This window comes from Dendropsophus ebraccatus, chromosome 7, assembly GCF_027789765.1.
Source record: "Dendropsophus ebraccatus isolate aDenEbr1 chromosome 7, aDenEbr1.pat, whole genome shotgun sequence".
Taxonomy (NCBI): domain Eukaryota; kingdom Metazoa; phylum Chordata; class Amphibia; order Anura; family Hylidae; genus Dendropsophus; species Dendropsophus ebraccatus.
This window is the reverse complement of record NC_091460.1, coordinates 113,524,288-113,552,065: the sequence shown is the minus strand read 5'-3', so window position 1 is coordinate 113,552,065 and position 27,778 is coordinate 113,524,288. Positions and strand designations below refer to the sequence as shown.

The 27,778-nt window shown below is 42.2% G+C and overlaps 1 protein-coding gene across 5 annotated transcripts in view; it reads right to left on the bottom strand.

Moving 5' to 3' along the window:
• ARHGAP24 (Rho GTPase activating protein 24) overlaps positions 1-27,778 on the bottom strand; it is a 536,725-nt gene that overhangs the window by 23,068 nt on the left and 485,879 nt on the right. For 4 of the 5 annotated variants that reach the window (XM_069978214.1, XM_069978213.1, XM_069978216.1 and 1 more), the window contains one exon: positions 7,926-8,133. In XM_069978214.1, coding sequence (XP_069834315.1) covers positions 7,926-8,133 — 208 coding nt within the window. Of the gene's footprint in view, positions 1-7,925; positions 8,134-17,818; positions 18,522-27,778 lie in introns of those variants that run through there. The other variant, XM_069978215.1, reaches the window with a different exon arrangement.

The window sequence follows — 27,778 nt, the reverse complement described above, 5'->3', positions numbered from 1 at the left end:
TACAGTCCTGGTGGAGTCAGTCTCTGCAGCTGCATAAATTACCCTGAACTGCTTTGTATTCCTTTAGTGAACATCATGAATTGTGCCGGTATACTACAGAGAGACGGCATTAGATGTTTCTTAGAGGAAAATAGGAATGCCACTGTGTAAATGTCTTAAGATGTGTCATGATAGTAGGTCGCTCCTGTGACTGAATAACTAGGTGATAGTGGAGAAGGAGATTGCTCACACTGCTACCTTCTAGAAGGGTTCAGTAGTCTTGGCTGTGAAAATTAGTAGATAAGCGGTGGTGCCTATCTATCTATCTATCTATCTATCTATCTATCTCCTATCTATCTATTACCTATCTATCTATCTATCTATCTATCTATCTATCTATCTATCTATCTAAGGCTATGTTCACAAAACGTCAAAAAAAGACAGAAGGTGTCTGCTTTTTCTATTTAAAAAGACTTAAAGTCTTTTGCAAACTGCGGACGTTATTTTCTAGTTGTTAACACACAGGTTTTCCTTATTTTCACCGTCCTTTGTCTAGTTTTACTATTAAATGTAATAGACTTTTCAATTAAAGACACACCCAAAGGCCATTTAGTCCTAATAAAATAAAAAATGTACCAACAGCCGACAACTGACGGGCAGCCAAACATCGTTTTAAACGGTGGCCTATCCACTACTTCAGCTATGCAGTGCTAGACACTACAGAGGGAGAAAGTTGGGAATTAACCCAGCTCATGCCGAGAACCACTCTACAAAGTTCAGGGCAGTATCCTGAAACACAGAGGAACTAGCCTGAATAGGACAAAGCTACCAGAGGGTCTACGTATCCTATCTCGCAGTGCAGGTGACACTGGGAAGGCTTGGATGCTTAACTTCACCCAGGTAACCACGGCTGGGAAACTCAACACTGTAGGGCAGAAGGTGGTCAGACACAGTCTAAACATGGGTACAAGTATCTCCAACCCTAAAGTCTCAAGTATTCTTCTCTCAAGTTCCGGCAGAGTATAGTTCTACTTTGGGTTGGGACTTCCTTTACAAACTCCTCTCCTCTACGCTGCTCCACTACTACTACTACTAAACTCTCAACTATAAAAGCACAGCTACCACTACCTCTTTCTTTCAAGTATCTCTGCAGCACAGATCCAGTGAAGCACTAAAGTCTGTATCCAGATTATCTATCTACTGTCAAGATGTTTATATTGTTCATAGACTGTTCTATTTAATTCACTGGGACTCAGTTATCCTTTCCATCTGCACCAGCACCTATACACATCCACCACACACCTTGGGTTAATCTTCCCCTTTCTGTGGGTGGTGGTACCAATAGTCCGGGTGGGTCAATTGTCACTTAGGACTACTGTGACAGGAGCCCGAGGGACCCATCACAACCTGGCAGGTCACCGACCATTTCAGGGGGATACAGCCAGCCATCAACTACAAAGCAGGTATCAACATCACACCTGTGTGCAGGAATAGCACTGGCGTCACAACATTACCACCTTTGGCTAAGCTGTATCATACCACTGACAACAACATCACCTCCACTGGTCACCACACATCTATCTATCTATCTATATATCTATCTATCTATCTATCTATCTACAGTCTCTATCTATTTTAATATAACCTGCTTGTATCTCCCTATTGTGCATGGGGTGCTGAAAATGAAGATATGTCTCTTACCTTCATCCTCTGCGCCGTTCCTGTGTAGTTTGTAGCGTAATCCTGTGTCTGGTAGCAACGTTAAGTGCAGTGGGGGGAAGGGCTTCCGCCCCCAGACCACCTACCCACCCGATCCACTGATGATCATTAGAAGGGGCTGTGCTCTAAAGAGCCTTGCTGGATACAGAATTACAGTACAAACTGCACGGGAACTGAGACATACCTTTATCCTCAGAGCCCTGTATGCAATAGGGAGCTATCAGCAGGTTAGATTCCTCTAACCTGCTAATAGTTCCCCTTTAAGACAGACATAAGGGGTGATAAGGAGGTGGTGGGGGAAATGGGGATTAAGAGGGTACGGCAGGTGTTGATTGGGGTGAGATAAGGGCAGGTGAAGGGATTCGTGGAAAAGAGGGGTGAAAGGCAAAGAACGGGAATAAGGGGCTCTGGAGCCATTTTGTCTCCTGAATTCACCCTCATTCGTTTTTTGGTGATAGGTTTATTGTTTGCAAGTGGGATAGGGAATATTGGTTGAAGCAGTTGTTCACCAGTTCATCGCAGATGCCAGACAGAATAATCCTGGCATATCTCCTTTAAAGGGGTGGTGCGTCGGTAAACAATTATTCACAGAATAACACACATTACAAAGTTATACAACTTTGTAATGTATGTTATGTCTGTGAATGACCCCCTTCCCCGTGTCCCACCACCCCCGCCCGTGTACCCGGAAGTGTGGTGCGCTATACATACCTATCACGTGTCGACTCGTCTCCGATCTTCAGTCAGCGATGTCGTCTTTGGCCGAATCCCTCCGTCTGTCCTGAGTGCCGGCCGCCCTCTGCCGCGTCATCGGCTGCTCAGCCGCGTTTGGCTGAGCATAACTGTGCTCAGCCAATCGCGGCCGAGCAGCCGATGACGCGGCCGATGACGCGGGCCCATTCACAGACATAATATACATTACAAAGTTGTATAACTTTGTAATGTGTGTTATTCTGTGAATAATTGTTTACCACCGCACTACCCCTTTAAGGGTAATATAGGGGCTCTTTACTCAGGATCACAGCACACACAGTCTTAGTGCTTTCATTGTGTTGTAGCGGTAAGGTCACCTGCAATCAGCTTTTTACTCATTTTTTTGTGCTAAACAACCAGATTCTGTAATGTTCCTGTGCGGCTCACATAGCACTTTTTCCCCTGTCCTGGAATATGTCAACCCTGACAGCCTATTTAAAAGTGACCCAATCCTTTCCATGCTTTCTGTGGATTTTAAAGTGTCCCTGTCATTATAACTTTTAAAATCTAAATAAACAGTATAGCAAGTTTGCAACTAACGCTTACTATTTATTTTAGTTCTCATACTTTACAACAAAGCCATACTTACTTGTATCCTGGTCCAGTCTCCTGAAGGCAGCATTTTTAGTCTTGCGCTGGTTTAAAAAAAGAGACTAAACACATGAAGTCCTGGCCATTACAAAGAGTCAAGGCTCAATGTGTCCGTCAATCACATGACAGCCTTCTCTGTGAGTCCTGAGATGACCTGGGAAACACTGGACTTCCTGTGTTTAGACTTTTTGAACAATATAAAGATATATAAATACTATACTCTAAACACAGGAGGTGCCGTGTTCTCCATGATATCAAAAAAATAAAAAAAATAAAAATGTAAAGTGCAAACTTGCTTTATATCCCATCTACTGTTGATTTAAACTTAAAGGGACCCTTTAAGTTACATTATTTGATTTGGCTCATCTACCTGTTGCTACTCTAACTTGAACTCTTACCCTGATTTGGACTCATTTCTGGATTTTCTAGTGTCTCACTCTTTGGATTGTTTACTGGTACGTGTTGTTCTACTTGTGGTTCTGACCCCTTGACTGTCTATTAACTATGTAGTCATCTTATCTGTCAGTTTGCTACATGCTGACTGCTTTCTTGGAAGTTACTCTTGGCTACATTTCTGTTCCATCTGCCACAATCAGTGGCTATGCCTGGGACTTTAACCTGGTAAAACTCTGACTTGAAAAGCTTGTACCTCGTTGCAGGTGTTAAATAAAAGGGAAAGTAAAGGGGGGGGGGGGGGGGAAGGGAGATGCACCTTAGTTTAACTGCCATCAAACCAGCTTTGGCTAAAGGGCCCACCCATCTGCCAGATGCCAGATGCAAACAGCTAGAAGTCTAGATCTGTTACCACTTGACATGAGTTGTCCAAAGGGGTTTTCTGGGTAACAAAAACAATATTTTAAACAATCCCCCTTTCCAATACTACCCTATGTCTAATATACATGTATAACCTATTTTGCACCCTTTCTATGCTTTTTTTTAAAATCATTCTTATCCTCTCTGAATGTCTAAAATCCTTTACTCTGGGTCCACTCTGACCATGCTCAGCTCCCTCTCACCCCCCTCTCTTTGTAGTAACAGGATATGTGATCTTATCTCTGGGGGCTGGGTTAACTGTCTATTGACTTGGTAACCCGACCCCCAGGAGACATCATCTGCATCATCTCCATGGACCTTTGCTGCTTTCATAGACTTACATGTGTCCCTGAGCCTAGGTTTTTGTAATATGAAAAGTTATAGTTCTATCACTGCTTGCTGTCAGTGAATGTAGGCATATGTACCTGTGTTTGTGTCTCAGCTCTGCATATTGTAAGGGTTATGGATGTTCTTAGAATCTGGATGGAACTAGAATGTTTTCATTCACAGTCAGTAAGCAGAGATCTAAACCTACACTACCTCCCACCTCTGATAAACAGATGCCCGTTATTCATCACATAGCTACACCATGCGCTACATCATCAGCTAATATGGAATACTCACTGGGGTGATGTGATGCAAAATCAGTGAAAAAAACAGTCTTGTGTAATAGTAATGACAGCAGTGGGCAGGAAAGAAAGCTAAGGGGGCGAGTGCGCAAACGGACAAATCAGGGAGATGCATGATGGGAAATGTAGTTTCCTATCTAGGTTATAGATCGGCTTTTAGAAAAACTTGTAACTCAGGAATGGCAGCAGCTAGAAAGACAGGAGACAGCTCAAAATACTCAGGGGGACTTGGTGGGTAAGACCAGCTAGCATTTAATTTTTTCACACTTAGGTGGATAACCCCTTTAACATCTTTGGTTAAATAAATGTATTAATACACTAACAGAACTCCATAAAAGAAGTTTACATCTTACTACAGATGAGAGCAACTGGACCATGCTCGAGTTCAATCCTTCAGGATTTGACCAGTGGCTAAAGAAGTTGGATGCAGCCTCATGCCCATGGCTGTATCCATGTTTTCCAGGACTCCCTAGGGCTGCTAACTTCTTCAGCCACCGGTAATCAAATGCTGAATGATCGGACTCGAACATATACTGGTGCCGAATTCAAAATTGATGCATATTTAAAAAATTACCGTTTCAATAATGACTGTTCTTACTTTGGGTATAAACCAACAGCTTTCACTAGTCTCAATGTTACCTGATATAATTAGTCATATCGTACACATGCAGATGGAACCCTCCATCTAGTAAGTTCAATGACAACTATTTATTGGAATCTACTTGACTCTTTCCAATGTTAGTTTTTTTTCCGAATTTTATGAAGTCTCCCACAAGTCAATGCATAAAAATAAATTGATCCTGTTGAAGCTGGTAATGCATCTGGACACACAAAGTTATTGGCCAGGTCAGCAATGCCTGGCAATACAATCTTATTTTCTTGGGCCTGGTTATAAACAAGTGTGTTAGTCACAATATAAAAAGCTAGTGGATTTTTTCCCCCAGCAAATAAAAGGACAGCTTGTTTTGTTTGTGTATAACAACCCAATATCATGACAACAGCAGAAGTCAAGATCTGCCTTTTAATGACTCCACATAATGGAGAGGAGGACCATCTGTCTGTGTCAACATTTTCATTTCGACACTAATTAAATTGTGGTATGGGAGCAGCTTCCCAATTTCTCATTCATTGTCAGACGCGTCTTTATTACCATTGACGGCTGCAGGGGCACGTACATAATGAAGGCAACAGGTTTACACAGTAACAGAGAATGAATGGCACAAATGTTACGTTTCCATAAAGCAGAATTCTCAGGTTGCTGCCAAATAAGAAAGGTCTTGTATACTGTGGATTACATATTATAATGCCCATAGAATCAAGTTATGTGAAAAAAGAAATAGTGATTGGCACTACTGCAAAGGCCATTATGTATTTATAAATGGCAAAGAGTTTTTTTTAGACAAAGGTAAATTGTCCATACGGGGTGCTCACTCTTAGAAAAAAAATTAAGAAGCGTAATAGTCCAAACAGAGGAAAATATGGAAAAGAGAGCACTCACTGTTAAAATCATAACTTTATTTCCAACACAAAAACATGGGAGGAATTGCAGGTTCCTAGCTGATTGTACCAGACGTGACAGCTGTTTCGCGCGTCGATCATGCTTCTACTGACTGGTCAGTAGAAGCACGATCGACGCATGAAACAGGTGTCACCTATAGAATGAAGCTGCTTTTAACCACATAGCATTGGTATGCATGAGTATGTGTATGAGTAATGTTAAAATGAGCATAGACTTGTGACAAGGTTATTTCTCGGAGTGAAAGAGTCTAAACAGGGCAATCCCTTTAAAGGGAACCATCGGCATCCATGCAAGCTCTGCAATTGTAATCAGGCCCAGAGAGGCACCATTACAGGGGAAATCTCCCACTAGCCTTCATTACTTGGTTGAAGAGGACCACCCTGATGACTGGATACAGGTAATTAGCATGTGGCGCATGAAATTTTTAAAATTTTAAAAAGAAATTTTCAGGGGCTAGGAGGAGAGCTGGTAGCAACTAGTTATATGGTCAGAATCAGTGTTGAGGGCTTTATAGCATTGCATTAAAAGCTGCATGGCCCTTTTGGAGGTGCTTGGTTCCCTTCACAGCGAAACAATGAGCAGGTTCATGTATACAAACCTGCTGATATTTCCCAGTAGCGGCCTACCTCTTCTTTCCAGTCCCGCTCTTCCTACCTCGGTATGTCCTGTGGTTTTTGAGAAATTACACCAAACAAAAATATGTAAATTAGACCCTTTGGTGCACTGGGGGCATATTAAAGAATGCATAAGCATGCCGGTTTTTCTTTTTGAACTAAGCATGCACAGAAACAGCAGCCCGTCTCTATACAGGGGCTGCTACTGCACATGCACGAGGAAGACCTGCTTTTGTATTCTTCAATATGCATAAGTAGGCGTGAGCATCGGAGACGGCAGTCAGGCTGATCAGTGCACTGGGGGGCCAAGGAGCACTAAAGGAACTAATTTACATATTTTAATCAGGCAGAATTCCTCTAAAACGATGGGAGATACAGAGATAAGAAAAGTGGCACCGTAAAGATGAGGTAGGCAGCTACTAAGAGATATCATAAAAGCACAAATACTTTCTTGAAAAAACAGCGCCACCCAGTTGTGTGTAGAATTACAATTCAGCTCCATTCATTTCAATAGAAGTGAGTTACAAAACCCACACCCAAACTGAGGACAGGAGACAGGACATTATGCTTGACTGAAGATAGAGTTAGTGTGGACGGAGCCTTACCTTTACAATCATAATAGTTCCTTCCTTAATTCAACAGTATCCCCAACACTCCATGCACTCATAGGCATTTCATATCTGTACACAGATACTGGATGAGTGGCTCGTAGAGATGAGCAAACCTCGATCAAGCTCAGATTCGTCTGAACCCGAGCGTGCAGCATTTGATTACTGGTGACTGAAGAAGTTGGATACAGTCCTAGGGAGTCCTAGAAAACATGGATACAACCTATGGCTGTATCCATGTTTTCCAGGTAGTCTTAGGGCTGCTTCCAACTTCTTCAGTAACCACTAATCCAATGCTGCACGCTCGGGTTCAGACGAATCAGAGCTTGCTCGAGGAAGCTCATCTCTAGTGGCTGAGCCATGCAGCTTTAGGCCATGTTCCTACTCTGTAAGAGACCGGCCTTTCCGAGAAGGTCACGGAACGGCCGGCATCAGAAAAGATTATCCCAGCCGTTACTGCAGTACCGACCGGATGATCTTTACCGCCGCTGAATTCGGATGCAGGCGCATCAGTGTGCGCCTGCATCCAAATTCCCCACTGCACACAATAGAGTGTGCGGCCGGAGCCGCAAGCTCTATTGTGTGAACTGACAAGGTTTTCTGATTATTGATTAGTTTCTTATTCTGTAATTAGAATTAATTCGGATAATCCTTGAACATCTAATGCTTTATAGCAGATAAAAACTGAGCTGTACAATACCTGTCAAATGATGGCTTCTCTCCACAGTCAAAGGCATCTTGTAGTTCCTTCACCAGGTTAGCTTGTCCAGGAAGTCGAAATAATCCCTCCTCTGTCAGCCCTCGCTGTCGGATGAAGTCCACACACTGCTCCACCAACATGGGGGCCAGGCGTGCTCCATATCGCTTCTCGTATCGTACAGTGTCTTCAAGTTTCTGACCAAAGATGCCTGGGTTTAATGAAATGAAGATATTAGAATGTAAGTTGTGAACTTTATAATAGCTTCCCTGTGAATCCTAGGATTAATGACTGCATGGAACCAAGTAAATGCTAGCGTGTAGAACTAGAGAGATAGAAAAGAGTCCATCATTTATAATATCTAATGTATTAAACAGACACAGAATCCACTCACTGGAGGAGAATGAATCATTCCAATGGAAACGTCTCTAAAGGACTTATTGCATTATTGATGTATTTGGCTGCAAGGTTATCTAAAAACTGATGACTCCGGTACATTAAACATATTGTTTACTTGAAGGGGGCATTCACTGATTGCATTGGAATAAATGTTGATTTCTTAGGAATCTGCTGGTACCTGCCATGAAGTGACAAATGACTTTCAGAATACCCTTCTGTACACAAGACGAGTGATCTGGGACTCTGGGTTACTGAGAGGGTCTTAGCTAACAAGTGATGTATACATGAGAGCTTCTTCCAGAACCTTTCATCCTGATGCTAAAGGTTATTTGATGAACTAGTTTCCATAAATAGCAAGATTGTTTTTTGACAAGTATAAAGTTCTCAGAGACCTTGTAAGCTATAAATCACATCCTAACAATCCTAATTAATCCTAATTAACCTGTCCAGGACCGGGGTGGCAACTCTATGTCCATTTTTGTGGGGCGTTTCTGCTCACGGGCGTACAGTTAAGTCCGTGGATGAAACGGGCACAGAAGCTCTGCCTATGCAAGCCACGCTTCGATCCCGGCGGTTAACCCTTTAGATGCTGCCGACAGCATGACTGTAGCATCTTATAGGGAGAACAGAGGAAGAAATCTTCCTCTGTTCACCATCGGGGGTGTGCAAAGTAATTGCAGAGTTCCCATGGTAGCTATAGGACTCTAGTGTCATAGCTATGGCACACCCTAAGACAGGGTCTGATCAGCGATGCACGTGACAGGCATAATACACTGCAAGTTTTATGCCTATAATCAGACAATCAGATAGTGAAGTCTCCTATAGGGACAATGAAATAAAAAGTAAAAGTACAAAAAAAACACTAAAACAAATAAATAAAGTGATATAAACAAAATAAACATATATATAATCCATATATATATATATATATATATATATATATATATAATAAATGTAAAAAAAAATACACACATTGTGATAAGTAATCATTCTCCACTGTGAGCAACCATTGTGGTATACCTCCATATGTTATTATATCTGGAGGACTTTGTTTCTATATTGGTATCCCGGCCAGGTCAGGCATATAACCTCTTTTCATACCTCCTTCCTCCACTCAAACCCCTAATGACCAGTTTTGACCTTTGTGACCCTTTTTGTTTTCTTTTTTTATTGCCATCTTGTCTTCTTGAGGTATGACTTTTTTTCACTATTTTTTATTTTAATATTCACCTAGCTGTATGAGGGCTTGCTGTTTGTGGGATGAGCATTTTGTTATGAAACCATTTTTGGGTAAATATAACGTAATAAAAAAGTTATTTTTGGAGAGAAGTTTTTGTATGGTGTTTGCTACTGTGGTGGTTAAAGCAAATCTGTAACCTGCTGACTGCTTACAAAGCTGGTTGCATCACTGGATAGATATCAACAAAAGCATTCAGAACATACCTGTGTTTTTATTTTCATTAAAAAAGGGTGATTAGGCAGGGAAGACAAGACTGAGCCCTAGCGCTAGGACCCACAGGACTTGCCGGCCTGACCCTAGGTGGTCAGCGACAACTGGTCGACGATCCCTTCCTAATTCAAAGTGTAGACGGAGACAAAACAAGACTAACAAACAATCGCTAAAGAATAGTTATACAGAAATGGGTCAGAAGACCAAGCAGGCAAATACAGAACCGAGCAAGCAGAGAAATGGAAAGTCACAGAAAGGTAAGGCAAAGGTCGGAATATCCAAAGAAGCAATACACCAGCCAAATGCAAATTAGACTAATGGCAAGCACTGAGAAGAGGGCCACAGGTATACTTATGTGATGCCAGAGTCCTGGTCCAGGGCATGATTGGACTAGTCCTCTGACATCTAGGCCACACAGATCCCAGACTGGTAAAGAAGACATATGAGTGGTGAAGGATCTGTCAGTCACAACTAGCTTAACCATCTGCAGCCCAGCACGAAAAACAGGTGAGTGTGGTAGAATCCAATTGACAAAGCAGCTCCGTGCCCTCCGGACGTACCTGTGCCCTAACTTTGCACAACCTCTTTGTCCCTCCTCATCATTAGGAATGCTCCAGGAAGATTGCTTCCTATTCCCCACCTGTGTTACCACAGCACATGGGCTGGATCATTAAGACACCTGTGCAATGTTCAAACAGAAGTAAATGTTCCAGTTGCATTACTAATAATTAAGAGGGTGGGGAGGAGGGAGGGGGTGGTGCAAAGCTAGGGCACAGATACGCCCGTAGGGCACGGGGCTGAAATTTTTAAATTATTTTTTTATGACAATAACTGCATCACCTGCCAAACGGACCGCAGGACAGATCTTGGATTAAAAGCAGCTATCCGAAGGTACAAGTGGTTTTGGGGGGTTTAATTGTGGGTACAGAGTCGCTTTAAAGCTATGTTATCACTAAGGGAACGTTCCATCCAATATCGGGGAAAGGCGGTCATCTATTCACAATGACGGCTGCTAATAATGATCATGATCATGGCTGTCACTATTACGAGATGGCAGCCTTTCCCTACTATGATCCACGTGGGAACATAGACTTGTGTTTGTCCTCCATGATGCAATGTGATTCTGTGATCATGTGATTCAAGGATTTCTATGCAGATCTCTGAGAGAAACACCATGCAATCATCATCCTTATAAGTTTGTGACCAAGATCTGGGAGGACTAGAAGATCACAGTTAACAAACTACAGATATATAGTTGCCATATGTCCCATTATCTTTTCATCAGTCCTTTGGAACCTATATGCGAGGAATCCTCAATACCAGTAACAATGATAACAGAATGATAACAGAAAACGACACTGATATGAGTGGTGAAAGTAATAGCCCATGATAATATAAACAGATTCCCAGTTGCGAAAGCTATTATATTTTTAACCCACTTGTACCCAGTAGAAGTACTTTTTTAAGCGCTGTAAAATGGGAACATACTGAAGGCCTTTTTCTTGGCAGGGATGTCAGCCTGACTCAGCGTCTGACTTTGAAAAGCCATTCAGGCAAGTCAACGAAGATCAAGATCTCTAGAGGTTCAAGCTGTGACATATACCCGCACATCATTTATATCAGCAGGCTGGGAAGCTGCTCTTTAAAACATGGAAACAGTCCCACAAGTCTGCTGCTTACCCAAGGCTTTCAGCATACATAAGTAGCAAAAGTGTGTACAGCTGAATGGAAAATAATAACTTGTATCCCATGACCAAGTGGCTGGGCAAAGGACAGATTAAGTATTAACAGGAACACTGCAAACAGCTCTGACAACTAAACCATGCCAGGATCTCCACCGCCATATGCTTCCCTTTTCCCGCAGACCCTTCACCAATATATCTTAGGGTCTGTAACAATTTTTATTACTCTGTATCGTATGTCCCAGTGTAAAAATAATCAGATTGATTGACTTACATATTGTTTACATCTGAAAATATATGTTAAAACACAATACAGTGATCCCTCAACATACAATGGCCTCAGGTTACAATATTTTCAACATACAATGGTCCTTTCTGGACCATTGTAAGTTGAGACCTAATTCAACATACAATGCTACAGGTGGCTTCATGTCAATTTTCTGGGACCATACAGTATGTGATCTGTACAGGACCCTGAAAACGTTGCCGTCCTCTACATAGAAAGTAATTTACAGCCTCCACTAGCTCTTTCTGACTGCTGTATATAAAGATGTGCCTTATCCATATTAGTTATCTGCTTATTTTCCTTTAAATCTTAATTTTTTTCTTGTTTTTGGATGATATTTTGGGGGCTTTAAAACCAATTACCAATTTCCATGGAGTTTTGGTCTCAAGATATAATATTTTCAACATTTCAATATTTCCAACCAATCGTGGAATCAATTCATATTGTAACTTGAGAGACCACTGTATTGTACCCTGTAGCTTTAAGAAACAAGACCAATATTGTGTGCAGTTTTCTTTTGTGGTGTCCCTGAAAGTAATTGCACATTTTATTTTCAGCAATGTCCTGAAATCACTTTAGTCATCTGAAAATTAATCTGTTAATCTCAGTCTCCAAATTCTGCACATTCCATGAGTGACTGGGGGAGGGAGAGAGATCTGCGGGAAGGTCTCCCTTATTGGTGGCTCGCACAGCTTGCACAGTATGGCTTGTATAAACTAGACTATAGATACCCCACATCCATTTTCCCACAGGCATGGTCTGTACTATGTGTTATGTTCATGAAAGTAGAATATGACCCACATTTAATTAAAAAAAAAGTTTATTCTGAGTGTAAACTTTTGCTTGCTCTAAATTTTGGACAGAGCCAAAAACTATATAAAAAAATTATCTTGCATTACTGCTAAACTTTATATTGCATTCTGATAAAGGAATATTATGATTTCAGCAAATAAAGTTTATTTATTTTATGAGGAAATGTTACTTTAAGGGGAACTCTAGGTAGAACCTTATGCAGAAGCATATAGCATTACTTACCTATCTATCCCAGTTTTGAAACTACCACAAATCCATTTGTTTTGGGGGGTTTTGTTCTGTATTGTGTTTCTATACTTTCTGGTTGAGCAGTTGTACACAGTACTGCAGGTTCCAGAATGCAATGCTTTCCCTCAGCTGTTCATCACAGTCCTCCACCCTGCACATTCCCTGCCCAAATCTGTTGCAGAACATCTAGGCTGTGTTCACACATTGCAGTTTAATTGTGTTACTGAATTATTTGCAGTACTTTATCATTTCATTGTATTCCCATCCACACAGCACGCTGTATTCTCTACCTGTAACACCACACAGCACGCTGTATTCTCTACCTGTATCACCCCACAGCACGCTGTATTCTCTACCTGTAACACCACACAGCACGCTGTATTCTCTACCTGTAACACCACACAGCACGCTGTATTCTCTACCTGTAACACCACACAGCACGCTGTATTCTCTACCTGTAACACCACACAGCACACTGTATTCTCTACCTGTAACACCACACAGCACGCTGTATTCTCTACCTGTAACACCACACAGCACGCTGTATTTTCTACCTGTAACACCACACAGCACGCTGTATTCCCTACCTGTAACACCACACAGCACGCTGTATTCTCTACCTGTAACACCACACAGCACGCTGTATTCTCTACCTGTAACACCACACAGCATGCTGTATTCTCTACCTGTAACACCACACAGCACGCTGTATTCTCTACCTGTAACACCACACAGTACACCACATAGCACGCTGTATTTTCTACCTGTAACACCACACAGCACGCTGTATTCCCTACCTGTAACACCACACAGCACGCTGTATTCTCTACCTGTAACACCACACAGCACGCTGTATTCTCTACCTGTAACACCACACAGCACGCTGTATTCTCTACCTGTAACACCACACAGCACGCTGTATTCTCTACCTGTAACATCACACAGAACTTTGTATTCTCTACCTGTAACACCACACAGAACTTTGTATTCTCTACCTGTAACACCACACAGCACACTGTATTCTCTACCTGTGACACCACACAGCACGCTGTATTTTCTACCTGTAACACCACACAGCGTGCTGTATTCTCTACCTGTAACACCACACAGCACGCTGTATTCTCTACCTGTAACACCACACAGCACGCTGTATTCTCTACCTGTAACACCACACAGCACCCTGTATTCTCTACCTGTAATACCACACAGCAAACTGTATTCTCTACCTGTATCACCACACAGCACGCTGTATTCTCTACTAGTAACTCCACACAGCACACTGTATTCTCTACCTGTAACACCACACAGCACGCTGTATTCTCTACCCGTAACACCACACAGCACGCTGTATTCTCTACCTGTAACACCACACAGCATGCTGTATTCTCTACCTGTAACACCACACAGCAAACTGTATTCTCTACCTGTAACACCACACAGCACACTGTATTCTCTACCTGTAACACCACACAGCATGCTGTATTCTCTACCAGTAATTCCACACAGCACACTGTATTCTCTACCTGTAACACCACACAGCGCGCTGTATTCTCTACCTGTAACAACACACACCACGCTGTATTCTCTACCTGTAACAACACACAGCACGCTGTATTCTCTACCTGTAACACCACACAGCAAACTGTATTCTCTACCTGTATCACCACACAGCACGCTGTATTCTCTACCAGTAACTCCACACAGCACACTGTATTCTCTACCTGTAACACCACACAGCACGCTGTATTCTCTACCCGTAACACCACACAGCACGCTGTATTCTCTACCTGTAACACCACACAGCATGCTGTATTCTCTACCTGTAACACCACACAGCAAACTGTATTCTCTACCTGTAACACCACACAGCACACTGTATTCTCTACCTGTAACACCACACAGCATGCTGTATTCTCTACCAGTAATTCCACACAGCACACTGTATTCTCTACCTGTAACACCACACAGCGCGCTGTATTCTCTACCTGTAACAACACACACCACGCTGTATTCTCTACCTGTAACAACACACAGCACACAGTATTCTCTACCTGTAACACCACACAGCACGCTGTATTCTCTACCTGTAACACCACACAGCACACTGTATTCTCTACCTGTAACATCACACAGCATGCTGTATTCTCTACCTGTAACACCACACAGCACACAGTATTCTCTACCTGTAACACCACACAGAATGTTGTATTCTCTACCTGTAACACCACACAGCACACTGTATTTTCTACCTGTAACACCACACAGCACACTGTATTTTCTACCTGTAACACCACACAGCACGCTGTATTCTCTACCTGTAACACCACACAGCACGCTGTATTCTCTAACTGTAACACCACACAGCGCACTGTATTCTCTACCTGTAACACCACACAGCACGCTGTATTCTCTACCTGTAACACCACACAGCATGCTGTATTCTCTACCTGTAATACCACACAGCACACTGTATTCTCTACCTGTAACACCACACAGCACGCTGTATTCTCTACCTGTAACACCACACAGCACACTGTATTCTCTACCTGTAACACCACACAGATTGTTGTATTCTCTACCTGTAACACCACACAGCACACTGTATTTTCTACCTGTAACACCACACAGCACGCTGTATTCTCTACCTGTAACACCACACATATTGCACACTGTATTCTCTTCCTGTAACACCACACATATTGCACACTGATACCATCATGCAAAACAAAGCCATGTGTCTACGATGTCAGTATACTGCATTGTAGATGGTGGAGCAAGTTTTTGAAGTTTTGAAGTATATGTTTTTTAACATATAGCAGAGATCAATTTATTTCTGGTGAGATTCACTGTTGCTGTCTCTATTTGTGTGAGCTATGACTGCCACTGGTTGCCCCTATTCACAGCTGAATGGAGTATGCACAAGTGCTTGCTCTTAGGCTTGGAGGGAGCTTGGCTTCTCTCCGCATCCTTTCAAAGGCTGCTTTATATTTGCACACCGTAATTGCTGGATGTTTTCTTTTCACCTGTTCGAAAAGGTCACCGCTCAGCAAGCCCACTCCGCTTTGATGCAAGCTTTCACTTAGCCGTTCCTTGAATTGGAATTTAGATAACATGACAAAAAATAAAAGGGACACCTAAGAAAACGAATATAAGAACTGATCCACAAAGACGACTTTGGATTCTGCTCTCATTTACTCATTTACACAAGTGTTTTTGCTTGGCACTTCTCTGTTTTCTTTACAATAGTATTGGATCCCAATAGAAGGAAAATTATATAAAATATAGGCAACAGAAAAGAGTACTAGGGAGGGGGATTTATCAAGTTGTCATACTGTAAGATTTTTTTGTCTGTGGCAACCAATCACAACCTAACTTTCATTTCTTATATTGCTCTGGTAAAATTAAAGGTAAGATCTGATTGGGTGCTATGGGCAGCAAAGAGAATCTTACTATAAGCTTCATAAATAGCCCCTACTATCTATAATTGTGGACACCATAGGATCTATTGTACTCTATGGGCACATGCACATGACAGTGGATTCCACCATATCCTGCATTTATCAGCAGTTTTCCCCTCTGCAATCTGTCAGTTTTAGCTCCAAAGTGGGTGAAGACTACTACTATGATGTCTCCCATACAAACAACAATATACAAGGGAAAATCCTGCCTCCCTATCTGTGGTATACTATACTATATCAGAAACAGCAGAAGCATTAAGGACATTATACAGTAGTAATAAGCAGTTTAGGCTGTGAAGCCAGCACTGGGGTAACATAGAACACTGACTAAATGCCACAGCAGCATCTCTGAATGTATGTACCTCTCTCTATAGAAGCTTCCTCCTCTCTCCATAGACTTCTAGTAGTAGCAGCAGCAGCTGTAACCTAATCCTTCAGTGAGCTATAAATCTCTGCCTCCTTCAAGACAGATTTTATCGGTGGACTGAAAGTCAGCGATCAGAGCAGAAGGTAAAATGAAGGAGGAGTTATGGATAGAAATAGGCATTGTTCTGTAATATTCCAAAATCTCTTACCTAAACTTGTGCTGTTGCTTAGTATGAAAAACTAAAAAGAAACTCCTTAAAGGGAAACTCCAGTGAATACTTTACTTTCAAATCCACTGGTGTCAGAAAGTTATATAGATTTGTAATTTACTTCTATTTAAAAATCAGACGCTGGCCAGAGCAGTAGCAGATTCCCATAGAAAACCTCTTCTCCTCTGGACAGTGTCAGACTGGAAAGAATACACCACTTCCTGTAGGACATCCAGCAGCTGATAAGTACTGGAAGACTTGAGATTTTTTTTAAACAAATCTAACCTACTGATAGCTTCCCATTGCACAAAGGGAGATGAGGATGAAGGTAAGTCTCTTACTGGTCTGTTCCACTGATAATCATTAGGAGGAGCAGACTAGCCAGGGGTGGATCAATGCTCTATGGCCAGTAGCCCCACCACCAGTGCTCCAAATGGCCTTCTAGATGCTGGAACTACAAACAGCATGGAAGCAGAACAGATGATAAAGGTAAGAGATTTACCTTCATCCTCAGAACTCCACATGCACAAAAGGGAGATTCATCTAACCTGCTGATAGTTTCCCTTTAAATAGAAGTAAATAACAAATGTATATTACTTTCTGACACCAGCTGATCTGAATGTTTTTTCTCCGGAGTATCCCTTTAAAGAGTGCTAAAAAAAGGCGCACACACACAGACAGACAGACACACACACACACACACACAGACACACACACACACACACACACACAGACACACACACACACACACACACACAGACTCTTAGAGAGACTTTGAAGATCTTAGAGAGAAAAAAAACTAACCTTGCTACATAGTGTTTTAGCACAAAAACAACTTATGATATCACAGTGAGTGACGTTTTACATAGGACTGCAGTTAAGTTTACCCCATCACCTGAATGTTATAGAATTACAGTTTTACTTCCATGAATAAGGTATATACATTCTAAAGAGTAAACATGGCTGAATGCATATAAAGCTCCTAATATACTAATGTGGACATACCTCTCCGGAAGCTAAAGCACCTTTTTATTTTCCTGTAGGTTGTTTTGGGAATGAATGAGTTGGTTGATAGGGAAGCGAGTGAAGAGGCTGCTGCATTTCGCTCTTCCAGCATCATACAGGTGCCAGCTGCGGAGGGGACTAGAGATGTTCTGTACCTCTAGCATTTAGATGAGACCTATGAATCATTCTGCGGCCCACAGATTTTCAGTTTAATGTCACCGAGGAGCTATTGTTTGCCCCTTTTGCTTATTTTCATCATATCTTTCTGTCAGCCTTGAAAGGTTACAAAACAGGTTCAGGAGAAATTACTCATCTTCTGATCACATGTCTGGCGGTGCTCATCGCTTCACGTCTACAACATCCACAGTCTTTATGGAAAGAGTCGACAAAAAGAAGAGACGTCACTTCTAGTCTATAAGAAGCTGCTTTCCAAATCCTCCAAGAACTGCGCAGAACAATGCCAAGTGTGAAAATGTGCCCACCGCACTATTATTAGATCTTATGAGAGTGCAAGTGATCCATACTCGTTCCCAGGCTTGCTGGAAGAAAAGTTTTCTGTTCTTCAAGTTAGCAGAAGAGAAGCTATACCTTAGAATACCGCCCTCTGGCCTTGGTTTGATGTGCCGCAGGTGCTGTGCATGCAGCAGGTGCAGCTCTAAACTTCTGCGAAGGAGGACGGAAAGGAGTAAACAAGTATCCCAGGCAGCAGGAGCAATGAAATCCCAGGCTCTGACTTTGAGTTGACTTCAAGCAGGCATCACGTGTGACAGCTTAGTGATTATTAAAGGTGCAGTCCTCCTCCGTCAGTCCTTCTTCAAATAACCTCTACTGCTTTTCACTTCTTCTGCAATTCTGTGGAGTTTTTTTTTTTTCTGAGAAAGAATTCTTGCTGTTTAGATAACACAGGGAAAATTTTGAAGAAAAGTTTTTTCTTTTAAATAAAGCCGCAAGTATATAATAAAGTAAAGAAATAGCTGTGGAAGAATAATGGAAAAGAGAAGAACATTTTGGATTTTTTTTTTGCATGGGATTCAAGGGGAGAGCTGTATTACACAGTGTGATACACTTTACCAGAGGAAGCTATAAGAATTAGTCGATCTTGGCTAAGGATGGATATTCGTCTTTCCATTGTTAGAAAAAAACTTTTGACATGACAAAGAGACATAACCAATAGGAAAAGATGTTCCAACAACACCTAAGAGAAGTCCAGTTCGGCCACGTATGTAGTAGCTGGGATGCACACTGGTCGGCCCACAATCCTTAGTGTAGGCAAAGTATATTTAAAGAGGTATTCCAGGAAAAATTCACTTTTCCCCAATCCACATTATAGCGGAAAAGTAGGAAACCACGGGGGATCCGACCTCTGTACCCCCCGCGGATCTTCGTATCGTGCCCCGTCGGCTCTGTTATGAATAGAGCTGCGAGACGTGACCTGCGGCTCTATTCTTCCCTATAGAGCAGACAGAAAGAGCCGAGTAGAGTGCTCTCCCGGTGTACTTGGCTCTTTCCGTCCCTTCATAGGGATGAATAAAGCTGCAGGTGAGCAGTTGTACCCAAGGTTCTATTAATACCTCAGCCCACGGCGGGGGTTACAGAGGTCAGACCCCCCATGATCTCCTACTTTCCCATATCCTGTGGATAGGGGAAAAATAATTTAATTTAGAACCTCCGTCATCATCATTCATGATGATGCTGAGAGCACCGAAATGGTTTAACCTTTCAGAGTGGTGAAAAGGTAATTTTAGTGCCCTCACTGCTGTCACTGGGCTCTTAAGAATAACCTCCATGGTACACAGTTATTTCTTATTCTCTCCATTTTAGGTGAGTGGGAACAGAGCTGGGGCGTTTGCAAGTAGTACACACACAGGAACTTTCATCCCTTTATTTGCCTGGCCAACCTCTCTGCTATCCCATGACATAGTGCTGTTAATAGTGTGCTGAACTACACAGGCTGACATTGTGCAGGGGGATGTACCACTACAGATGACATGTGGAGGAAGGAATGAACTGAACACCGGCTAAGATTAGAGAAAGGCTTGATTTTGTGGCGCCTGCTCGACCTGTCACTTGCCAGATGGTGCTGTGTGATGCCACTACTGTGGTGGTTGGTTGGACTATTGCTTAGCCAAATGGTAGGTTGTCGTGACGCCAGTGCCCTGTGGGCATACAGGTATGGAGGCACACCTGCTTTTATTTGAGAATGGTTGGCTATACCCTTTCCCTGTGATTGGTGACCTGCCGGGCTGTGAGGGGTTCCCTTGGGTACTTATCACGGTGTGGAGTGGAGTTGTGACCCACCTGGACTGTCGGTACCGCCACCCACAGAAAGGGGAGATGACCCAAGGATGGTGTAACTACTGTGTAGGTGCTAGAGGAATAACCACTGAGTCTCGTTATCATAAATAAACTCTCCTTTACAGAAGGAACACTTAATACACCAGCTGACAACAATTCCGAGGTAGACTAATAGTGCTGGCTTGGTTGTGTGCTGAGGAGAGTAGAGAGTTCAGAATAGTGAAGAAGAGTAGGTTGTGAGAGTTCACAGTAGTGGAGAGGAGTAGGTTGTGAGAGTTCCAACCCAGTTTAAAAATGTGCTCTGCCGGAACTTTAGAAGAACAAGTAGAATACTTGAGAATACTTGAGAGTTGAAGTATACTTGTGCCCGTGTTTCGACCTCTGTCGTGATACCACCTACTGCCCGTGTCGGGTGACCCGTCCTGACAAGGTGACACAAGCCCCAGTCCATGTTACCTGAGTTGAGCAAGGTGGCCAAGAGTACTTGGTACTCTTGCTCTGCGAGATAGAGTATCTAGGCTTCTAGCAACTTAGCTCTATCTGGATCAGTTACTCTAGCTTTAAGATACTAACCTGCACCTTTAGAGATGTTCTCGGCGTGGTTTGGGATGATCCTTTACTTGACCTCGCTTGAGTGGTTTAGCACTGCATAGATCAAAGAAGGGTTGGTTGAGAAGAAAGGGTCTCTGTGTTTCCCATGTGCATCAGTCTACTACCACACTCAAGACCAGACTACACTGGACTTGTTCTTCTGTCACTGACAGGGGACCTGGCAGAGCCAGGGCCCAGCTGAACTACAGCAGGGACCATCTTGTCTTGCTTCCTCCCTCTATCAAGACTTTGATGAGACTGACTAAGTGTGGGTGTGTAATTCCTCTCCCCATGTGAAAACTTTCTAGTGGAGAAGAAAGCACAGAAAAAGAAGAGAATAGAGATAGGTGGAGAAAAAGAAGGGCTCTTATTGTTGCACACATCACAAATAAACAATAACCCCATGCTCACTACAGCTGTGCACTATACAAGTACAAATACATATACTAGCGACATCTAGTGGCAAAACTTAGGCACAACTTCATTACAACTTTACTTTGAGTACAGGCTTTTGCGAGGGGTGTACAGACTCGCAGCACCCATGGTGGGACACCACAATTTATCTTTCAGGACCCCCCTACAAATCTCCTGGACAGGCTTACTACTTGCAGGTACTTAGCTCAGGCTCCACTACTTCTTCTCCTGCACAAAACTATAGCTAAACCCCACCCCAATTGCTAGTTCCCATCTTGTTGTTACTGTTACTAGAGACAGAATTCTTCTAACAACAGGCAGTGGACAAGAGATTACAAGTGAGACATCTCGGGGCGAAGACTTCTGTGGTTTTCCTGGTTAAGGAGTCATTTTGGTAAATTATGTTATGTAGAAATATGTTAGGAATCTCCCATGCACCGTTTGTGTGGCCAATTAAATACATTGAAATTGGCCACCCATGTCCTGTTTACAATGATTTTTAGTGTCACACAAAAGTTGGTTACTGCAACTTTTACATGGGTCGATTATAGGCTCAACGAGCATTTCTAGGAACGCTCCTTGACGATAATCGGCCCGTGTAAAAGGCCTTTAGTCTGTAGTGGACTGTTTCTTGGCCTACAGAACATTATTTCTAAGGCCTTATTCACATGTCCCGCAAAGTGCAGATCCGCAATCATTGGTCAGCTTAAACAACAGGTCTACTTAGTGCCCATTGATTTCTATTGTGCTATTCACACATTCTGCTTTTCACGGATCTGCAATCTGTGAAAAAATTAGGACATGCCCTAATGCGGATTGTGAGAAGCCATCGGATCCGTGTTTTTTAAGGACGTCATTGATGTCACATTCGTGAAAAACATGGATTAAATCTATCTGATCGGACCATTTTCATGGATTATGGAGTACAAATAGCGGACCTATATGCGGACCTGAAAAATCACTGAACCCGTGAATAAGGACTTAGACTGTAGTGGACTGTGGGGGAGATTTATCAAACATGGTGTAAAGAAGAATTGGCACAATTGCCCCTAGTGACCAATCAGATTCCACTTTACATTTAAAAAAAAAACCTGTAAGTAATTAAAGGAAAAATCTGATTGGTTGCTAGGGGCAACTGAGCCAGATCTACTTTACACCATGTTTGATAAATCTCCCCCTGTGTCTATAGTTATAACGTAGAACATTGTTACAGAGTCTAATGTTACACAGTTTACTCTTCTGATTTTAGGCTTTGATACAGTGTTCTCATACTTTCCCACTTATAGATGAACACATCGGAATCACTATAATCCTCCATCATTGGCTTTTCTTATTATCTTTACTATTGTTGAGAAACCCTTTGACTGATCCGAATTACCTCCTCCCTATGTGACACACCAGTTTCGTAACACACCAATGTACATTCATAACATGTTCACTTCTCAATAAATTCTCTGCGGCATAGAATGATCCAGGCTTCCATAATGCATTAGGGCACTTAGTATGCAAATACCCCTGTAATGTCCTAAGTGACTTTGGTGGTGGTGTTTGTTCAGGTAACAAGAAGAAAAGAAATTATGTTCTAGATACAAGTCTTCACCCCCAGCAGGAGCGAGCAAACATTAATTTAATCATGTAGTTAATGATTAATAGGGTTGCCAGCTCACATAGCATGCAGGCCTGCCATACACTAAACACTGGGTCACTAATAAACCCGCTGCTGTCCATGTAACAGATGTAGCCTTAAAGAGCATTCCGCTGTCAGGAGAAAAGAATTCTAAAGACAGCAGATGCAAGGTATAGCTAGTGTATGATAGTTACAGCCAGTTGGATTTATTACACAAGGTAATCTGTGGCTATAAAACTACCAAGGTCGTCAACTGTTGACTATAAAAAATAATGTAGACTACATGTTATTTACTAAATAATTTGCACCCCTTTGGGTGTGCAAAAACGTAAAAATTATGGTACACATACTTTGGACTTGTTTGGACATGTTTGGACTACAATTTGTGATTTTTTACTTCTCTCACCATTGGATAAGGTCAACCCAACCATAATCTAACATTGTCCGGGATAAACATATATCTATCCTAAGATAATAAGAAAGGAAATCCTAAAAGAGAGAAATGAAGAGAGACAGGGACACAAAACGATTATCGGTCGTTTTCAGCTGATTATTGGCCATTGTGACCGATAATCACTTTGTGTAATTAAAGTCAATGATCAGCCGACATGCACAGTGTCGGCTGATCGTTGTCGTTCAACGTTTTTCAACATGCAAAAAAAATACATCTCTACAGAATCATACAAAGCATAAAAAAAACTCTGGTTTGGAGTTCTGCATTGACAAAGACTTCATAAGAGAAGGATTTAGGGGTAGTGATCTATGACAGTCTTAGGCTAGGTTCACACACAACGTCTTAATTTGGCTGTTGGACATCCCTCATTTTGAGGCCAAATAATGTCCGTTATTTTATCAATCGCTGCCGTGATTTCAAAATAACAAATATTTTTTGGCCTCAAAATGATGGATTCCCAAAAAGACGTCCATTGAATGGCCAAATAAAGAGGGTGTGTGAACCTAGCCTTAAAATGAGTCACCGGTGCAGCCAAGCAGTACGGCAAGCTAATCGTATGCTGGGCTATATAGCTAGAGGTATACCCGGTACAAAGAAGGAGATTGTGATCCTGCTCAGAGCTCTGGTGAGACCACATATGGAATACTATGCCCAGACCTCACCTACAAAAAGGATATTCATAAAATAGAACCGGTCCAAAGATGGGCTACAAAATGGTTGCGGGTGTCAGGCATAAACCATATCAGGAATGACTTAAAGTGTCACTGTTGTTATAGCTTTCAAAATCTAAATCAGCAGTAACTGTGATATATACTGTCTGGACTTCATGTGTTTAGTCTCTTTTTTTTTTTCATCCAGCACAAGCTAAAAAGCGTCAGGAGACTGGACCTGGATTTCTGGTAAGTACAGCTTTGTTTTACAGCATGATAACTAAAAATTTACTAATTGTCCAACTGCAATGTGCAGGGTGCATTTTTTGGGGGGGGTCATTTACCTTTTTGGTGCATGCTGGTTAGTATTTTTTTTTTTGTGTGTGGCTTGAAATGCCTGAAATAATGCCTGAATACATCTGTTTAGTCACACATAAGTGTACATTATTAGTGAATGGTATGTACCTAACGTGTGCCAGGACAAAATGTGATGATTGAGCAATAGTAATCCCCCTCCTCACCCCTACTGTGCTGTCAGCTTTGCTAAGAGTTTTCTTACTGCCTGTCAGAAGTAAAGTACCAGAGTACAGAGGAAAGGATTTTGCTATAGAAAAAGGTCATTTTGCTTCTTTCACCTTCTAAGCCTTACAGGAAAAATAAAAGTTGAATTATTATGAGTAAATAAGTCAAAGAGAAAGCAGCTATGTATAAAAAATGTATAAAAAAATGTTTATCAAAACATAAATAAATCCATCCAATAAATTAAAAAAAAACTTGAGCTGCATCACAGAGGGGCAAGGGTTTCCTCCCACTGGGGGCGGGCCGGCCTCCAGTGCTTCAGCTTGGGCCGGTGCCCGGCAATAAACACGGGAACCCGGCAATGGTTCAAAAAAGGACCGCGGCACCGGCTTGTAATGGATGAACCAAACACGAGGAGGTGGATTCCTTGGATGTGCTGATGTTCCTTACCGAGGAGCAAAGCCAAAGGAGCTCCCATATTCCACCACTGCCCCCACTGCAAGGCAGAATGGACTTCACTGCGGGAAATTCCCAGGTCGCTACCCTCAGAGAAGGACCTTAGTGACTACCTGAAAAACTGAAGAAGTGCTGGAATCCAGGACTAGTTGCTCTTCCTCTGTGGTTAGGACGTAGTTCAGACTGCAGCTAAACTGAAACTGAGAATGGACATAGATCCAAATAGCTAGAAGATCAAGATAGCTAGAGAACAACTGAGCAAAGAGGTGAGGAGGTGGAGACCATATATACCCAAAGAGGAACATGCCAGAAGACTCCAGAGCCTGTGGGCTGAGCTTATAAATACAGGTGGACAGATGCATGTCTGCCACTCGAGGGAGCCTAATCCTCCAGGAGGCCAGCCCAGAGCAGGAGAAGCTGCCAGAGGACAAGCAGGCATTTACAAATCTCTGGCACCAGATGATTTGAAAGAATTTTTTTTCTGGTGAACAACCCCTTTAAATGTTATTAACAGAACACTGAAGCTTGTTGGCACACTATGGACTTTTCATATAGATATCGCTGATCTCAATGGACCAATAAAGTTCTGCTGCTGTTATACATTTACATAAGCTAATGCTAGAGCAGGAAAAAGGGATTCTGTCACTTGTCTGAGTGCACAGTGATCAATGATCCATATGCAAATATCTGCATCTATCTGTCCTTGTCACAAAATGACAAAAAGAAATAGAAATGAAAAATTATATCGACACTATGCGTGATACCTGGAGGTAGCTATTCTTTCTTTCCTGTATTACTGCAGGCAAATCAGAATTTTGCATTATCTGCTGAAGTAAATGCAGGACCATAAAAATAGAGGATGCACAAGTTGTACTATGATCACTTCCTCTGTGCCCCATAAGAACTATGTCACATAAAAACATTTTACATTGGAACCCCGACACTTTAATATTTAGACACTGGATAGTGTCTTATCACACCAACTTTGGTATTGGAAGTAGATTTTTTACAGACACAGTAGGTATTAAGCTGATTTGATTAAAGAGTTTTTAAGCAATTTTACTGTCTTGATGGGTCATTACTGTCCGATCACTGACCAGCTGTTTGTCAGAGCATACACACTAAGGGTCTGTTCACATGTACAGACTCGCTGCGTAAAACTCGCACAGAACTCGCATCAAACTCGCATTAAAGTAGCTGCGTTTTTTGTGGTGTTGAACTTGCCTGTGAAAATCATGTGAAAATCAAAACTCGCATGTAAAAATCGCACCAAACACGCAGTGAGAATACACATACATTGACTTGATAGCAATCAGTATCGCTGTGGATTTATGTGCGAGAAACTCACAGCGATAAATACGCAGCGAGTCTGTACGTGTGAACAGACCAAAAGAATGGTTTTAAGTAGCGGTGAGCGGACCTATCAAACTGTTTGGCTCTGACAACGTTCTCCGAACCTGAATGCTCGGTGTTTGATTCCCGGCAGATGCAGAAGTTGTATGCAACTCTAGGGCTGCCAGGAAATCCCAGATACAGCTAATAACCTATGGCTCCATCCATGTTTTCCAGGACTCCCTAGGGCAGAATCCAACGTCTGCAGCCGTCCGGAATCAGACATCGAGCATTCAGGTTCGGACAATGTTGACAGACCCAATGTCAGGACAGTTTAGGGCACACAAGGAAACACTCACACAGACAGGTGAAGCCCTGACACTGTCCCACTCCCACTGTCCCTGCCTACTTGCCACTAGACCACCCTAAATGATGGCAGACAACAAGGTGACATTCCCTGCACTGAAATAGGGTGACACGTGAGACAAGACAAAAGATGATAATAAAGATGGGTCAGAACCAGGAGAATCAAAATATTGATCAGAATCACAGAGCCAAAAAATAGTCAAAAGCAAGCCGAGGTCAGGTATAACAGGAGTACACAGGAATACACAGGAGCAGAAAGCCAGAGACAGGTACAACAAGTGTAACCTATAGCAGGCATCAGGCTTAGGAAATGACTGAGCTTTATCTGAAACCAGGTCCCGGTCTCAGAGACGATTGGAGCAGAGAAACAAGATTTCACAGGCGGACCAGGCTGTCAGTCATTATCCAAGGCAAGGTGTTAACTGTATACCTGCTGGAAGAAATCTTCCCAGACAATGAGTAGGGAGTTAACCTAAATCAATATAAATGCCAAAACAGAATCACACCGTGTTTACACTAATAAAATGATACAAGAAAATAACTATTGTGCACGTACATTTTGCCGCCATGATCGTAACCGGCGACCAGAGCTCGTGAGTGTGGTTTTACCAAGTACAATCCTGACACCCAAACAGTTTAATAGGTCTGCTAAACACTAGCCATAAGCAGGCTTCATTCACTGGGTATGCCAGGTTACTGCAGAGCAGCTCTAGAGCAGCACTTATTCACTTCAATGGAGGCTGCACTGCAGTAATCTGGCTCCGCCACTATACAATGATGAATTGAGACAACTTCTTTCAGACATTCATAGGGGGGTTACTATTGTAAACTCTCCATATTTCTGTCCATTCAAGCGCCAACGTTTGATACGTAACAATTTCACTGCATTTATTATTGCTGTTAAATGTTTGGGGGACACTTTTTCAACTACTTTATGTTCAGTGGTCATTAAAGTGATATTGTCATTTCCTTTCCGTCAGCACCATTCTGAAAAAGGAGGTACACTCTCTTTAAAATCACACATGAATCAAATGGCGCCAGCATTTATCAAATTATCAAAGAACGGTGAAAAAAAGAAAAACTGTGTGAACAACTAAAAAATAAGGTCCACTGTTTGTAATAGACGTCCAAAATAATTTTCATGATCATTATTTTAGCGCCTGCTCAGACAATGTCCGTTATTTATTACACTATGTGCATTGGACGTCCGTCATTCCATTGACTTTAATGCATTGCATTGAAGTCAATTACATTGT